At 35.0% G+C, this 16,711-nt stretch overlaps 3 protein-coding genes across 5 annotated transcripts; 2 read left to right on the top strand and 1 right to left on the bottom strand.

Moving 5' to 3' along the window:
• The first annotated feature begins 967 nt into the window (after window positions 1-967).
• Window positions 968-3,868, top strand: LOC131619860 (disease resistance protein RUN1-like). Its single transcript, XM_058890907.1, has 4 exons — window positions 968-1,423; window positions 1,632-1,907; window positions 2,000-2,776; window positions 3,092-3,868. The coding sequence occupies exons 1-4, from the start codon at window positions 968-970 to the stop codon at window positions 3,668-3,670; spliced, it is 2,088 nt and encodes a 695-aa protein (XP_058746890.1). The 3' UTR covers window positions 3,671-3,868.
• Window positions 3,869-3,883: 15 nt separating this feature from the next.
• Window positions 3,884-7,343, bottom strand: LOC131616218 (disease resistance protein RGA2-like). Its single transcript, XM_058887490.1, has 3 exons — window positions 7,297-7,343; window positions 4,279-7,146; window positions 3,884-4,091 (listed from the first exon to the last, which is right to left on the bottom strand). The coding sequence occupies exons 1-2, from the start codon at window positions 7,341-7,343 to the stop codon at window positions 4,293-4,295; spliced, it is 2,901 nt and encodes a 966-aa protein (XP_058743473.1). The 3' UTR covers window positions 3,884-4,091; window positions 4,279-4,292.
• A 3,224-nt stretch (window positions 7,344-10,567) lies between these two features.
• Window positions 10,568-16,145, top strand: LOC131616224 (nucleobase-ascorbate transporter 6-like). Of its 3 annotated transcripts, XR_009288069.1 has the most exons (10): window positions 10,568-10,857; window positions 11,023-11,070; window positions 12,562-12,771; window positions 12,997-13,093; window positions 13,301-13,387; window positions 13,546-13,604; window positions 13,695-13,757; window positions 15,129-15,259; window positions 15,531-15,597; window positions 15,940-16,145. XR_009288069.1 is itself a non-coding variant. In XM_058887497.1 (7 exons), exons 3-7 carry the CDS (start codon window positions 12,764-12,766, stop codon window positions 13,726-13,728), a joined length of 285 nt encoding a protein of 94 aa, XP_058743480.1. In that variant the 5' UTR covers window positions 10,573-10,857; window positions 11,023-11,070; window positions 12,562-12,763; the 3' UTR covers window positions 13,729-14,913. The 3 variants fall into 3 exon arrangements, 1 of the variants encoding a protein (XP_058743480.1); XR_009288068.1 differs by having other exon boundaries at window positions 15,129-15,597; XM_058887497.1 differs by lacking the exons at window positions 15,129-15,259; window positions 15,531-15,597; window positions 15,940-16,145 and having other exon boundaries at window positions 10,573-10,857; window positions 13,695-14,913.
• Window positions 16,146-16,711: the final 566 nt, after the last annotated feature.

Here is a 16,711-nt window from a genome sequence, read left to right as displayed (position 1 = left end):
CCAAAAAAGAATGTTATTACCTCTTTTGAGATCACATTTGGCCCAATCTTTGAAGCCTTCAACGGAATCCTCCTCTTTAAAATCGTTAAGGATGATGTCTCTCCACCAACTAGAATCATCACGGTTTAAAACCTCCCCGCTAAAAGCTAGCACTTTGAATTTCGGATTTTGATATCTCAAGAGAAGAAATCTACTCCAGATGGCTTTGTCCTCCTTCAAAATTCTCCACTTCCATACGAGACTTAGTTGAGTCTTCCTGGCAATACTTTTGCGTCCCCTAGGGAGACTTAGTTGAGTCTTAATGATGAGACTTAGTTGAGTCATTCGGGCGAGATTTAGTTGAGCCTTCCTAAGGTTGAAAAAGATCTCCATAGTGGAGTTACCTATATGCCGTAGAGAACTTGTTGTGGAAGTCTAACAGTTTAATTACCCTGTATGGTGACAAGGATCTCCATGTGAAAGTCTAGCAATTTAATTACCCCGTAGGACAACAAGGATCTTCTTATGGAAGTCCACCAATTTTAATTATCTAATAGGGTGACAAGGATATTCCCGTGAAAGTCCATCAATTTAATTATCCCGTAGAACAAGCATAATCTTCTTATGGAAGTCCAACAATTTAATTACGCCGTAGGATGACAAAAATCTTTATGTGGAAGTCTAATAATTTAATTACATCGAAGGACGATAAAGATCTTCTTGTATCTTTATTCGAATTAACTTAGAGTTATGTTTTTTGGATGCTCTTTGTATAGCAAAGATCTCTTGGATGTGAGCGACATTTTTTGTTTCTTCAATTAGGTCAGTAACACATCTTAGCCCTACTTTGATGTTTTCCTCCTTGGACTATGAGCGTCGCCACGACGGCGTTCGCCGCTAGGGGTGGAAATAGGCTGGACCGAGCTAGGCTTTGTCAAGCCTAAGTCTGGCCTGTCAAAAAAACTGAAGCCTAAGTCTGGCCTGTAAGATGTCGTTTGCTTATTGTGGAGGATTACCGGTTGCCCTTGAAGTCCTTGGTTCCTCCTTATATGAGAGAACAGAAGAAGAATGGATAAGTGTACTGTCAAAACTAAAGAGAATTCCCAATGATCATGTGCAAGAGAAGTTGAGAATAAGTCATGATGGTTTAAAGGATGACATGACAAAGGATATATTTCTTGACATATGTTGTTTCTTTATCGGCAAGGACAGAGGTGATGTTACAGAAATATTAAATGGATGTGGACTTTATGCAGGTATTGGAATAACTGTTCTTGCAGAGAAGAGCCTTGTAAAAATTGAAAAGAACAACAAGCTTGGAATGTATGATTTAATTAGAGACATGGGAAGAGAAATTGTTCTGGAAAGTTCAGCAAAAGAGCCTGGGAAGCGAAGTAGGTTGTGGTTCCGTGAGGATGTACATGACGTGTTGACAAAAAATACTGTAAGAACTTTCTCAAAATAAATTTGTAACTTTTGATCATCCTCCAAAATCCTTTCAAGATCATAGAATGAGTTTGTTTCTGAATTGTTTTGCTCTTATACGTAATGTCTGGAAAATCTAAGGTGCTTGAGCATGCACATTACAATTGTTCTTGAGCAAACAAAAACGGTGTTTTTACTCTTTTCTTTTGCTTTTTCATCACATGTAGGGAACAGAAACTGTTGAGGGATTGGTTTTGAAGGTGCAAAGAACCAATAGAGTCATCTTAAGTACTGATTCTTTCAAGGATATGAAGAAAATGAGACTTTTAGAACTTGATCGTGCTGTTCTCACTGGAGATTATAGGTATCTTTCCAAAGAACTAAGGTGGGTCTATTGGCAAGGATTTACTTTCAATTATATACCTGACGAATTTTATCAGGGAAATCTAGTTGTTATTGACGTAAAATACAGCAGTATCAAACAAGTGTGGAAGGAAGCCAAGGTATACAATTTTCTTCTCAAACTCAAATTTTATTACAGTAGTATTGGCTCCTGTCTCTCTAATTTTTCTTTTGAACATTTATCTTTATGTAGTTGTTGGATAAACTAAAAATTCTCAATGTCAGCTATTCTAGATACTTGAAAAAATCCCCTGATTTTTCAAAATTGCCAAATCTGGAAAAGGTTATTATGAAGAATTGTCCAAGTTTATCTGAGGTACACCCGTCCATCGGAGATCTCAAGAATATTCTTCTGATAAATTTGAAGGACTGTACTGATCTTAGAAACCTCCCAAGGAAGATTTATCAATTGAAAACTTTGAAAACTCTCATACTTTCTGGTTGTTCAAAGATTGACGAATTGGATGAAGACATAGTGCAGATGGAATCCTTGACGACGCTGACTGCAAAAGGTACATCCGTAAAGCAAGTTCCCTATTCAATACTAAGATTGAAAAGCATTGGATATATATTTCTGTGTGGATATGAAGGATTATCACGTGATGTATTTCCTTCTCTCATTTGGTCTTGGATGTCACCAACTGTAAACTCCCTCCCCCATACTTCTCCATTTGGAGGCAAGTCATTGTCTTTAGTTTCCTTGGATGTAGAGAGTAATATTATGGACTATCAATCATCAATGCTGACCAGCTTGTCGAAACTTAGAAGTGTTTGGGTTCAATGTCAGTCAGAGATTCAACTAACTCGAGAATTGAGAAAGTTTATTGATGATCTATATGATGTAAAATTTAACGAGTTGGAAACAACATCACATGGATCACAAATCTCAAATCTTTCTTTTAGATCACTTTTGATTGGAATGGGAAGTTTCCAATTAGTAATTGACACTCTTGGCAAGAGCATATCACAGGTTTTTTTTTTCTCTTATTCTCCTCATCACTTTGTTTATAATTAAAAGAATGTGAACTATTTTTCATTTGCATTTTTTTTTACTTTGAAGCTAAAACTCCCTAAAGATGTGGACTTATTCAAGAATATCGATCAAATAGACTAGATTAAATGATAAGTTTAGACTTGTAACATTGAAGTGAGATAAGATTTTTTTAGTTTATTATATCAGTTCCGTTTTCTGTTTATCTATGTTCTATCTTCTTTCTTCATTCATACCTCCTTTACTTTGTTTTCTTAATGTACATAATTAACTAATCATAAGCTCATGATACAGGGATTGGCAACAAATTGTCCCAGTAACTTTTGTCTCCCGGATGACAATTATCCTTCTTGGTTAGCCTATAAAAGTGAAGGAACTTCTGTACTTTTTCAAGTTCCCGAGGATAGTGATTGTCACATGAAAGGGATAATCTTATGTGTTGTTTATTCATCAACAATTGAAAACATAGTAGCTGAATGTCTTACCAATGTCTTGATTATTAATTACTCAAAGTGCACCATAAAGATATACAAGCGAGACACGGTAATGTCTTTTAATGATGAAGATTGGAAGGGCTTAACATCAAATCTAGAGCCTGGTGACAATGTGGAGATATTTGTAGCTTTTGGGCGTGGATTGTCGGTTAAGGTGACAGCTGCCTATCTAATATATGACCATTCAGTTATTACAGAAACTGAGCCAACTAACATGAATATGGAGCCATCTCAGGAAGACAAATTGCAACCATCACCTAATGCAAAAATGGAGCTATCACCAAATTTGAGAAGGGATCCATCTCAGAAGGTAAATAAAAACAAAGATATCTTTACAAAACTTGCAAAAAGAACGAGACAGTGTTTGTGCTTGAACTAATGTAGAAGTTTCAACAAATTTTGATTTGGCATACATTTGTCCTCATATGGTACTATCTTTGTTGTATGTGTTTTGCAATATTTTTCTGGGAGTGAGACTAATTGTACTATTTTATATACCGAGAGGAGACTTCATGCCGTTATTGTTTGTTTCAATCAATATCCTTCAGAAACTCTTGTTAAAAGTTCAGTTCTCTATATTCCTAACCCCGTCATTACAGCAGCAAGCAACATAGTTTGCATTAACAGATACTATTACATAAATTACTTTGAGATACAACACCAATAAAATACCAAAAGAGCACCAATCCTATTTTAGCCACACATTTCAGAACAACTAGATCAACTGCAGCTGCTAGTCTGCTATATTTCCAACACCATTCATGTGAATGTCAAAGCGGCTTCTTGAAGTTTGTGGAATCCTACAAGTAATTCAAAAACCTTTCAACAGATTAGAAATACTAACAAAGAAAATCAATCTAGTTGGACATTAATGCATATCTAACTAAGCCATTTACATAATGGAAGCTATTTACTTCTGAAGTTCTAGAAAATCAAACAACAGACACCAAATAAAATTAGCAAGTGGTTTTAAGAGGATATGGGTACCTTTAATAAGAAGATCACTTTAAGATTATGTTTGGGATGTGAGCAATTTTGGGCCATGTTGCACTTGTTTCTGTCTGGCACTCTTCAATTAAGAGGGGACACCTAATGATTATAAGGGTTTGTAAGTTGGTAAGACGAGGCATTCCATCTGGCAGTGAAACTAAAACTTGACATTCTGAAATGGTGATATGCTGAAGTGACGAGAGGTTGCAAATCCAAGCTGGAAATGCCTCTAGATCGGAACAATGTGATATTTCAATACTTTGCAAGGAAGGAAGATAGTTGAGTTTGTCCTTAAACCAAATTTCAATTTCTTGAAATGTTTCATTTGGAAGCCAATAAAAAACAAGATGCTTGAGAGAAGTCAGATTTTGCATCCAATCATTTGGAAGTGTTTTAACGTGCAGCTCATGTCCGCCAAGAAACAAGTGTTTTAGCATGGAAAGTGGAGGGAATTCATGCGAAGAATTTGATTTTACCATGTTTAATGTTGCTTCCAATGTGTTCATATTACAATCCCAGAAAACCAATTTCTCGTCGAGGTTTGGAAAAGTGGGCATGTGAGTTAACATTGGACAATCAATGATAGTTAAGTAAGAGAGACAAGGCAGAAAGGAGAGATGATATGATTGTGAAGAGTTATCATCCCTTACCCTCCACCATCCTTTCAATTTTTCACATCCACAAATTCCGAGGTACTCCAAAGAAGGGAAGAATTCTTCGGATAAAAGAGGCTCTTCACAATATATGTACTCCAACTCATGTAGGTCACCTATAAAAAGATACTTTAGGAATGGGAGACATTCCATTGGTTGGAGATGCTGCACGCCTTCACAGTTCTTAAGAAATATTCGAACAATGTTTTTGAGTGAAGAAAGCCAATTAGAAAAAAATAAATCCTTATACCGCTCCCTCGAGCTTAATTTTCCAAATCCATATGTTTTCTTCTTCTCTTTAAATGCTTTTAAATTTTCAATTTGAAGATTTCTCAAATTGATTAAACTTAAGACATCTTTTGTAGAAAATTCAACTATTTCACACCCATCCAATATAAGTGTTTGAAGACAAACAATGTTACTTATGGATTTGAAAAGGCCTTTTAGTCCTACACAATACCATAACTGAAGATATCTTAACTGCTCTAAATTTCCAACTGAATCACACAACTCACTTATAGAACAATCTGAAAGCTTCAAAAAGCGTAAATATTTGAATTTTGAAATAACAGACAATTCCTTTTCATTCCAACTCTTTGAATTATTGGTCTGGAAAATTAAAGTTCGCACTCTGCTTGCTTCCAATGACTCTAACAAACCAATAGCATCACTTTTCAACATTACATGGATGGGACTTCCAACAAGTCTTTTTGTCTCACTATCCAAGTAACAACAATCACTTCCGGCTACTTGCATTGCAAGATCATGTATTAAATCATGCATTTTGAAACTATATAAATCACCGGCATGAACTTGAGCATCTTGGAAAAATGACTTCATCAAGAAGATATTTACGAATCGGTTACCAATATCTTCCAAGATCTCCTTTTCATCTGAAAATTCAAGATAACCTTGTGCCATCCACAATTGAATCAACTCATCCTTCTGTATTTCCCAATCCTTAGGATATAAAGAGCAATAAGCAAAACATTGTCTTAGTTGAGGCGACAAGTTTTGGTAACTTAGTTTCAACACTGGCATGATGCTATCTTCATCTTCACATGATTTCCAAAAGTCACCTTGTAAAATAGCAATCCATTCCTTTTTTTCACCTTTACCCTGTAATAGGCCCCCCAACGTTCTGATTGCTAGTGGAACACCCCCACACTTTTCTGCTATCTTCTTACCAAATGGTTCAAGAATTTGATTCACTCCTTTAGTCTCATCCCCAAATGTAATAATTTTCTTCAACAAACTCCAAGATTCTTTTGGATTCAAACCATTCAGAGTATAGGGAACACTTACACCCATTGTCTGTGCTACAGTTTTTGTACGAGTTGTCACTACAACCTTACTGTCTTGAGCCCCACACATCAAATAAGTCCTCAATTGAGTCCATTTTTCAAAACTCTCGTTCCAAATGTCATCTAGAACTAACAAGTATCTCTTATCAGTTAAGTTGTCACGAAGCATATTTTGCAAGTTTTCTAATGTTAACTTATCATCAATTTTGCCTTTGGTTACTAACTCCAACATTTTTTTCACAATAGTTTTGACATCAAAGTTATCAGAGATACATACCCACATCCTCTTTTCAAAAATCTTTGCTACTTGACCATCATTGTATACCAATTGGGCAAGAGCTGTTTTTCCCAAACCACCAATCCCAACAATAGCAACCACAGAGACATTCTGGTCCATATTTGGTTCTCTTAGCAAGCGTATAATCTTGATTTTATCATCTTCTCTTCCAATGATATCAGATTCTAACACATATGAACTAGTTTCCCTCTTTACACTGTTACTATGTTCAACCACCACAACGTTTGGGATCAGATTCAACCCAGACATATCTTTCGCAACATTATCAAATTTCTCTTGTATTTTATCAATCTTATGAGCCATTTTGCGGCGAAAAGCAATTCTAGTTGGAGATAAGGAATGAAGTACCTTGGTCATTTTGTTCTTATTAGTTTCCTCCATTTTGTGTCTCATATCTTGAATAAGAAACTCATCTAGCAAGTTATCAGCAGGATGAAGCACATCATCTTTGAGTCTTCTTATCCATATCTGTATGGCACGGTTTTGTTGTTGTTTGTCCTCGGCGTCAAGAAGCACAGCTCTGATGGCCTCAACAGTATTCTTCAGCCTTTCCAATTCATCCATAACACCATAAATCCTTCCAAATTCATGAAAGGCTGCCGAAGCCAACCTGTTAACAATAGCCAAATGTTTTCACTTTGACTGTAATAATAAGCTACCATGCATCATATGTATATATTTGTGTCTATATAAGAATTTTCCGTGAGTGTGACGATTTGAATGGAAGGAATAGCAGAAAAAGAGTTGAAAATGAAGTCACCTGTTAATGAGGCTAGTAGCAACACCATATGGAATTTGCTCAACCATTATTATAGTTGCAAAGTAAATCAGATCGAATTAGTGGAACTTCAGAAAGATGCAGATTGAAATAAACTATAGTAAAAGCATAGGTATGTGCATGATTGTAGTTGACCAATAGATGGGACAAAATTGTAATTAGTCTTTAAAAAAATTACTAGTGGGCACGTTGTACAAATAGAAAATTAAGAAATGGGGAATGAAGTTTAATCTTTCTAGTATGTCATACTCCCTCCGTCCCACAATGAGCGACCCATTTGAAAATGATGTCCCAAAATGAATGACCTATTTCAATTTTCAATGCATTTTTTCCAATTCTACCCTCTAATTAATAAAGATGTCACAATTTCCAATACATTATAAGGGTACTACAGTAAAAACAATATTCTTTCTCTTATTTTTATGCACTTTTCTTAAACTGTGTGAAATAGTGTGCTGGGTCACTCATTATGGAACTGAGGAAGTATAAACCTGATACACAAGTTGATTTCTGTACCTTTTAAAGCTAAAATAATTGTTTTTTTATCTCTCTACAAATTGAGTAACCTTTGGTTTTGACCCTTTTATCTGAAAACAATAGCCCCAAACATTGATTTTAGGGTAGTTGATATCTCTTTCAACCCTTGGGGGTGGGGGGATCCCAAATCCTTAAAAATCTGAAAATATCTCTAGCAGGATTCGAAAATATCCCTAGCGTTCGCAGATACATCTCTAGACACACCTAAAATTACACTAACAAAGACGTTGCAAATGAGATATTCTTTATTTTACTCGAAAAAATGTCCAAAGATGCATCTCTGAAAGATTCCGGAGATGTATCTACCTAAAGTGTCACCCATATCTGATTCATGCCACGTATTTTTCAAATTCAAGGTCATCATCTTCCTCACTAACGGATCCCTTTCTCTAAAATAAACCCTTATCTCTGCGCCATCGCCGCCTTTCTCAGCGGCCTCCTGAACCGCCACATCCTTAAAAATCCAAAAATATCCCTAACATTTGGAGATGCATCTCCGAACACACTTAAAATTACACTAACAAAGACGTTGCAAATGAGACATTATTTATTTAACTCGAATGTCCGGAAATGCATCTCCGAAAGATTCCAGAGATGTATCTCCCTAAAGTGTCACCCATATCTAATACATGCCACATATTTTCAAATTCAAGGTCATCATCTTCCTCACTAACTGATCCCCAGAATTATCATTCCCTGCCGCGACGGCCGCTATAGCGGCGCCCTGGAGCGGTGCGTCCCCCACCCACGCGAGATGCAGGGATGGTGGAAGAGATGGTGTAAGGGACGCTACAGGCGCTTTCCCGAGTCGCGGATCGCGGGATTTTCCTGGCTCCGGGTTTAAAAGTGTGGTGCATCTGTTTCTTTTCGATTTTTAAGAAAAAACCCTAATTTTTAAAATGAAGAAGAGAAGAAGATGAGAAGAAGCACGAAGAAGATGACACGAGAAGAAGAAAATGAGAAGAAGTGGTGGGGCCAGAAAATATTTAACTAATAAATAATGGGAAAAAGAGTGTTGAAAAGTCAAAGAAAGCACTTCCAAAGCAAAGCACCTCTTAAAAAGAGAGTGACAACTGTATACCACCTAAAAACAATAGTTATAATAATTAATCCTCTTGAAAAATAAAAAATAATACATACCACACCACATATAACCTCTCCTCCCTCATCAACAGTCACAAAGATGGAGTTTCATCTCGTTCTCGTTGTTTCAAACATCTAGAACCACATTCCTATTATTCTTGAGATGGAAAAAGATCAATATGGCAAATGGGTCGAGCTCTTCCGTATCTATGCCCTCTCTCATCGGATTCTATATCATATTGTTCCCTCTACGGACAAGAAACCACCGACAGATGTCTCTACTTCCGAGTATGAACAGTGGATTACTCTTGACTCTACCGCTCTTCAATGGATAAAGTTTGCGTAAAAAGAGAAGAAGAAAGTGATGGTGGGTTTTTATCGAGTTAGCTTGCGAGAGTAGGTTACACTTGTCAGAAGTCTTGGATCACGTGCCTGTCGTTTTAAAGGACAGCTGTAAAATGACTATTTAGTTTCCTCGGGAGTGGGAAGTTATGATGAATAATAACTGCACGCACGTTTCGATGAGACGTTTTGAGAAGGTAAACCACTATTGATTGATAGTTATTACTGTAGAACTAAAAAAGCAGTCGAAATCTAAAATCACAAGAAATGCATATCTCTGCATGAATTCGAAATAGCCATTTCTCGGGGGCAATTTGTTAGCTGAAGATTTCGACTAAAGAATTGTAATACTTTGGAGTATTGGATTATAATAAAGAAATAGTTCTTATAGGGTTATTTAAGGGTTTTTCTCTTTGGAAGTGATGTTATTCGACCAAGAGTAACTTTTGTAATCTTTTACAAGTATCCTTCGACGGAAGCACTGACATAGTCGAAATGCTGAAGCGGAAAGATTTGAAATTCAAATGGAACGGCTTTGTCTAGCGGACGCGTGAGAACATCTGAAGCGAAGTAAACGTTCGAAACGTCGAACGTGGCAGAAATCTATGTAGAGACCGTTGGGGTCGAAATAGTATAAATAGGAGTGCTATTGTTTAGATTGATATGTTCGAATCAATATACAAAGTTCACAAAAATACTTGAAGTACCAGCGTGAGAGAAAAGAGTCTTTGCTGAAACAATGTATGTGTGAAGAACATCATATTTACATTTCATGTTATTTGTTCAATGCAAAGTTATATTTAAAGTTGAAAGTCATGTTATTTATGCATTTACTTTATTTCGTTTTAAAGTCATTTACTTGTTGCAATTTACACTAGAAAGTTGTATATATTCACAAACTAGAAAGATTATTGACACTAGTGCAAAAATGACAATACAATTTATAAATTTACACCCATTATACTAAAAACGGGTGTAAATAAGACATAAGATGGCAAATTTGTAAATAAAGTCTTATTTTTAGTATTGACAAGTAATCATGGACACCTTATTTTTAAAAAATGGGTGTAAATTAAAAAAAATATTATAATCAAGTGTTTATTACTCCTTTTTTTTCAATAACGGGCGTAAATAGGAAAAGTAAAATAAATTTAATTTTTATTATCTGTAAAATAGTAAAAGTTAATATTTGTATTTCTCTTTCTCCTTTCATTGAACCCTAATCACCATTTTTATGCTCTTAATTTCACCGTGTCAACTCCAAATGTTTCAAATCCCCATTTCACATCCACCCTGAATCATTCTTCACAACCCGAAACACCACCACCCTCTGATTCCATCACCTCGTCACAACCCGAACCGCCACCACCGTCTGATTCTCTTCATCTTCGACTCGGTACCACCAACCAACACTGCAACAATCGTGTAACAAAAAACGACACCGTTTCGATCAATGGTTAAGGGTTTGCACAGCCAAAACCTCCCCGCCGATGTAGCACATGTCGTCGATCAGCTAGAGCGCCACTGCTTGGCTCCGATGGATCTCTCATCTCCAAGCCTCTCTACAACGATCTACAACTCGTAATACTCTCTCTAAACAATGCTCTCTATGTGTTTGTTGAATTTCCTCACATAATTTGAAAATGGGTGCTTCATTTTATCATTAAAACTCGACCCATTTTGTTAAATGTCCAATAAATTGAATAAAAGTTTGGTGGGTACTGAAATGTGTTGTTTGATTTGCAGGCTAGAGAGGAAATGTGCAGGGAACGACTTCGATATCTCGAAGCCATGGTATGTGAATGTTATCTTGTGTTTGGGTTACAGATTGGATTTAAACCATATGCATTGTTTGATTGTAATGTAAATAATGAATTAAATTCACATATGCGACTGCATCAAGAACGCTTCAACAACTTCATTCATGTTCATGCACTTCTTTAAGCATATTTTGTTTGGGTTACAAATTGGATTTAAACCATCTGCACTGTCACTTCAATCTAAACCAATTGTACACTTACTTTCATTGAAATTATTCTGTTTGGAAGAAGTGTGTGATGAAGTATTGAAATGAGGTCTTGGTACGGTGGGTCAAACTTTCGGTACGGCGGCGAGGGGTAGACCTGCTAGGTTAACACTCCAACCCTTAAGTTAGTTATTGAGCCAGAAGTAATATGCAAGTAGGAACGAATTGAATACCTAAAACGGCGTGATCCGATCTTTATATAGTATGGGCATTAGAACCGTCCTCGTGTAATCCGACGCCTTTTGAGTTTTGCGGATGACCGTTCGATTAGATATCAACGGTGAGAGATATGATGGAGGGTGTGATCACCTGTTCTTGGGGGAAGTGAGGGTTCACCTGTTCGGTGTGACTTCCCTTTCGGCGCTTGTAATTGAGATTTCTTTGCGGGCCTTGCTGACTGCACAAAACAGAAACTATTTTTTTTGCCACAATACCCACTTTTATAACTCTATTTTAGAAATGATAATTTGACAATAAAAATTGAAGGAACGTCACGGTAAAACTAATTTATACCGTAATATATGCTAATTAAGTTCTTATGATGTGTTTGGATTGAGGGTTTTGTAGGGAAAGAATCACATGATAATATTTATATCTTTTCTTTTCTAAGTTTATATCTTGGTATATACTTTAGATTTCAATTTATTTGAAGGCTCACATGATAACGTTTCAAATATTTTGAGAAATCCATGTTCACCTTTTGGTTTATGAGAACAATCCTAGTTTCTTCAGAAATTGTGATCTTTTTGATGATCTATTTCCTTCTGTGTGACTGTTGGAATCTTCAAAAGTGTTGTTGGTAATTGGTTGAGAGGGCCTGTTATTTTCATTCTCAACATACTCTGCATCTCTCAAAAGACGAAGTAAATCCAAGGCACTTTCTTTTCCTTTATCATTTCCATTCTGTGAGATATAGAAAAGAGGAGCAATAACTTCATCCAAAATTAACTTACAATAATCCACAATTTTAGAGCATGAACATAGAGATAGAAGAACAAAAAGTGCATGTTCTTGCTCCTCATTGCTTCCAGTCTCAAGTATTTCAGCAATAGAAGATATGCATCCCTTTGTTTCTGCAATATAATTTATACCCTCTTCTGTGTCACCTATGTTTTTCAATATGTGTATGCAGTATCTCAAAACGGCTCTATCTTTGAAAAATGGAAGCAAATTTTCGCCGCAATTGAGCGATAACATGTGTGGACAAACTTCACTATTGAAGGAAAAATATGAATTGTGTGTTGTTGTTTTTTTTTCAGATAGGGAAAGTGATGCGTATACGTAAAGCTTCAAGGAATGATTCACTGACTGAGACTTCAACCAACCCTTCTGCTTTGACGGCTCAGGAACGGTACCTCTGGAAAGATGTTGATGAACTCATTTCATCTTTTGATAATGAAATTGCAAGCCAGCTGTTTGTTCTTCATGTTATGAAGCCATTGCTTGGTTCCAAGTTTGTTGATGCTGGCGTATGTATCCGTTTTCAATTTACCGTATTTTAGTTTACTATCTTTGTTATTTATAATCATTCTTGAATTATCCGGTCATCAATGCATAATCTCTTACTTTGTGTTTTTATCTGATTGCCGCCTACCCTTTTAATTTCTTGATAGATGCATGTCCAAGTCTCGAGAGGCTTAGTTTTGTCAGTTATAATTATCGAGAATAATTTCTCTTGTATTTTGATTTTGCAGGATCAGAGTTCCATACCCCTTTCAATGGGGAGCACCTACATTTGATGCAGGCGAAGCGTTTGCCATGATGATGGCATCTTTTGTTGCTCTTGTAGAGGTGACTTCTTTTTTAAGATATTCTCTTTTTTAATTGGTGTAAGATTTGGTTTCTATTTAATTGTTATTCTTGAAGAAATTATTCTTAAATTGTACATTCCGTTATTATTATTTTCCGGAACTATGGGATATTTTATCAGTGCAATGAAGCTTACTTATGTTGAAGTAAAATTAAGTTATATACTCACGTGTTTCTTGCGGTTCACAGTCTACTGGAGCTTTCATTGCCGTATATAGGCATGCAAGTGCAACACCATTACCGCCTTCTATTCTTAGTCGAGGTATCGGTTGGCAGGTACAGACACAACTAAATCTTGCTTTTATAAATGATAATTGTAATAATGGTAAAATTTCATAATTGATTTGATATAAATGTTGATTTTTCACCAAGCTATCAAGTAGAACTTTCAATTTTAAGTATAATTCCTCATGCATCTTATTTATGTTTGTTAGGGAGTTGGCATTTTGTTATCAGGATTGTTTGGAACAATTACCGGATCGTCCGTGTCTGTGTAAGAATGAAATTATTCTGTTTGTATTATTTACTAAGAGCAGGCAAACACTAGTAGAAATGAAAGTGATTTATTTTGTTTTCTATACAGAGAAAATGCAGGTCTTTTAATCTCAAATGACTGAGATGATAATATCACTGAATGTCTCTAAAGGTGCATTCTACTATGTTGTTTATCACTATTATTACTGGATTTCATTCTTGATAGAGTTTTTCTTTCATTTTGTGTCTATATGAGATGGTATTGTAGTTTTCATTCCAAACTAGCTTTATAAAAAGAGCAATATAGTATGAGTGATGAAAAGTCATTGAATATGTTAGTCTATTTTTCTTTATCAAGAAAGACAAATATAGGTGTGAGCAAACTTAGGCTGTTTCTGGAAGAAATACTACAAAAGATGTTTATTTGCAATAGAATTTATCAAAACCCATCATTTTTTATATTTAAATTCTAAGCTAAATCTGACAAATCAGTTACAGCTAAACAATGATTTTTTTAATATCAAGTTGAGTATTTGGATTCTCTTAATTCTTTTGTTTATTTACTTCATCAAGTTTGGCTGTGTAATGACTAAGATTGTTTCATTTAAAATTATTTGTTCATTAGCTGAAAAAATGAGGACTAAGCTTTGACTTTGTCTTGCCAATTAACAGTTGACTTCATACAATCCTTACAACATGTACTTCGTATGTACTACAAGTAATTTATATGTTATTCTGAAAGGTCACTTTTTAATAAACCTCCTGTAATATAGCACAAAGGATAATGACTTTATTAAATGAAGTTTGACAGATAAATAAGTGATATTGAGGATATAGTGCAAGAAATTGGAGGATATAGTTCAGGGTATTGAGGAAATAGTAAAAGCTTTGTATAAGTTCAGCCTTTGTGGCAATTTTATGAGCCATACTAGCTAAGCTATCCATTTGAACTCATATTCCGAATTAACATATATGGTTAATTGAAAGTGAAGTATCAATTATGACCATGCTCCACCAAAATGGAAATGAATTTAAAAAAGATATGCATATGCTGGAATGGAAAGGTTCATATACTTTTAAGCACTAGATGCATGTCAAGACTAAACCAACTTAACAAATTCCAACCAAAATGCAATAGTTTCGTCCAGTAAATTCTGCTTAATCTTAACCAATTAAATGCAACTTTATCACATTCCTGTTAATGTTATCACATGACAGAATAAGCAATATAATTTGTGGTTGGGTGGGTGGAGTGAGGAAGTGCAAAATATAATGCTTAATAATCACTATCACACACACACACACACACACACACACACACACACACACACACACACATATATATATATATATATATATATATATATATATATATATATATATATATATATATAGTTCAACATTGTTGATTTCTCATCTTTCTTTCCTATGGATGTGTTATTGTTGTTACTTTCTCTATTGGTTGCTTTCCTAAGCTTGTAGTTGAGAGCCGAAAAACACCGGCTGAGGAGCACTATGTTGAGTACTGTGTTGTGAGTTGCAGAGCTTACAGTGCCTCAGTGACGGAGTTTGGAGCGGTTGGCGATGGACAAACTTCGAACACACGAGCCTTTCAGACGGTGGTAGATCATCTGAGTCAGTACTCGTCATGCTTCAATTGAATATACCGCTCTGGTAATATTTCATCCTATCTAATTTCTTCAAACATAGTATCCTACTATTGAATTTCATCCTATCTAATTTTTGGCCTTGAGACACATGGCTTCCCATGCTTCAATTGATTTCAGTTTTCGGTATTAGGCTTATGCACAGGCAGCACTGCTTTTTGGAAGGGCTCTATCTAAGTATCTTAATATTAAAACATTCTTTTTAAAAGTTTTTTTTATGCTTTATTGGATGAAACATTCTCCATCTAAATTTCTCTACGTGCTTGGTGATTTTCCAGGCTCATGTATTCTCTGCAGGAACTGCAGGATGTGCAACTTTTCTAGCAAACTATCACGTACAGTCTTGTAAGGATATGAAATTTTTCCTGATATCATGCTTTCTAACCTTGTTCTAGATTCATGTTTTTGTATCTTCTCATGATTCTCATTTTATTCTTTTATTTTATATACTAGTGTAGCAAAATTTTCAACTCATGGACATGTGTTTATATAAAAATAAAACTCAATATTTATTTTTATTTTAAAATAAAATCAAGTTTGAAATAAAAAGACAATTGTATGTAAGACTTTACAACCATATCTAGTGTGAATATTTTTAATTAAGTTCATACTTAAAGGGTGGGCTTCTAATTCCAATGAGATTCAATATTTTTAATAATTTCTTGTGTCTTGTTTTTTTGCATACAGAAAACAATTGCTTCTTCAGGGCGTGGTATTTTGGCCATGGATGAATCCAATGCTACATGTGGAAAGCGGTTGGATTCAATTGGACTAGAGAACACCGAAGCTAACCGTCAAGCATGGCGTAAAATTATATATGAAGAAAGTGTTATGATTTAGTTAAAATATAATTTTTATATGTATGATTTTATAATACTTGAAATATTATGACTCGACATGATTTTGTATACTTTTTTGTTAATATTAAAAATATTTTGACTTAGTTAAAATATGATTTTTATGTGTATGATTTTATAGTATTTGCAATATTATGACTGAAAATGAAATATAACTAAATGGTGTATATGAAATAGGGTGTAAATAGATTTAAATAGGGTGTAATTATGAACATATCTATACCCGATTTTTATAAAAATGGGGTGTAATTAAGAACGTAGCTACACCCGATTTTTATTAAAACTGGGTGTAATTAAGAACGTAATTACACCTGATTTTTTATTAAAATAGGGTGTAATTAATAACGTATCTACACCCGATTTTTATTAAAATAGAGTGTAATTAAAAACGTAATTACGCTCAATTACACTCGATTTTTATTAAAATAGGGTGTAATTAAAAACGTAATTACGTCCAATTACACCCGATTTTTGTTAAAATAGGGTGTAATTAAAAACATAATTACGGCCAATTACACCCGATTTTTATTAAAAAAGGGTGTAACTAAAACGTAATTACGCCTAATTACACCCAATTTTTATTAAAACAGGGTGTAATTAAA

Source organism: Vicia villosa, linkage group LG7 (genome assembly GCF_029867415.1).
Source record: "Vicia villosa cultivar HV-30 ecotype Madison, WI linkage group LG7, Vvil1.0, whole genome shotgun sequence".
In the NCBI taxonomy this organism is placed as follows: Eukaryota; Viridiplantae; Streptophyta; class Magnoliopsida; order Fabales; family Fabaceae; genus Vicia; species Vicia villosa.
The sequence above is the reverse complement of the archived record's forward strand: the minus strand, read 5'-3'. Positions and strand labels throughout refer to the sequence as shown.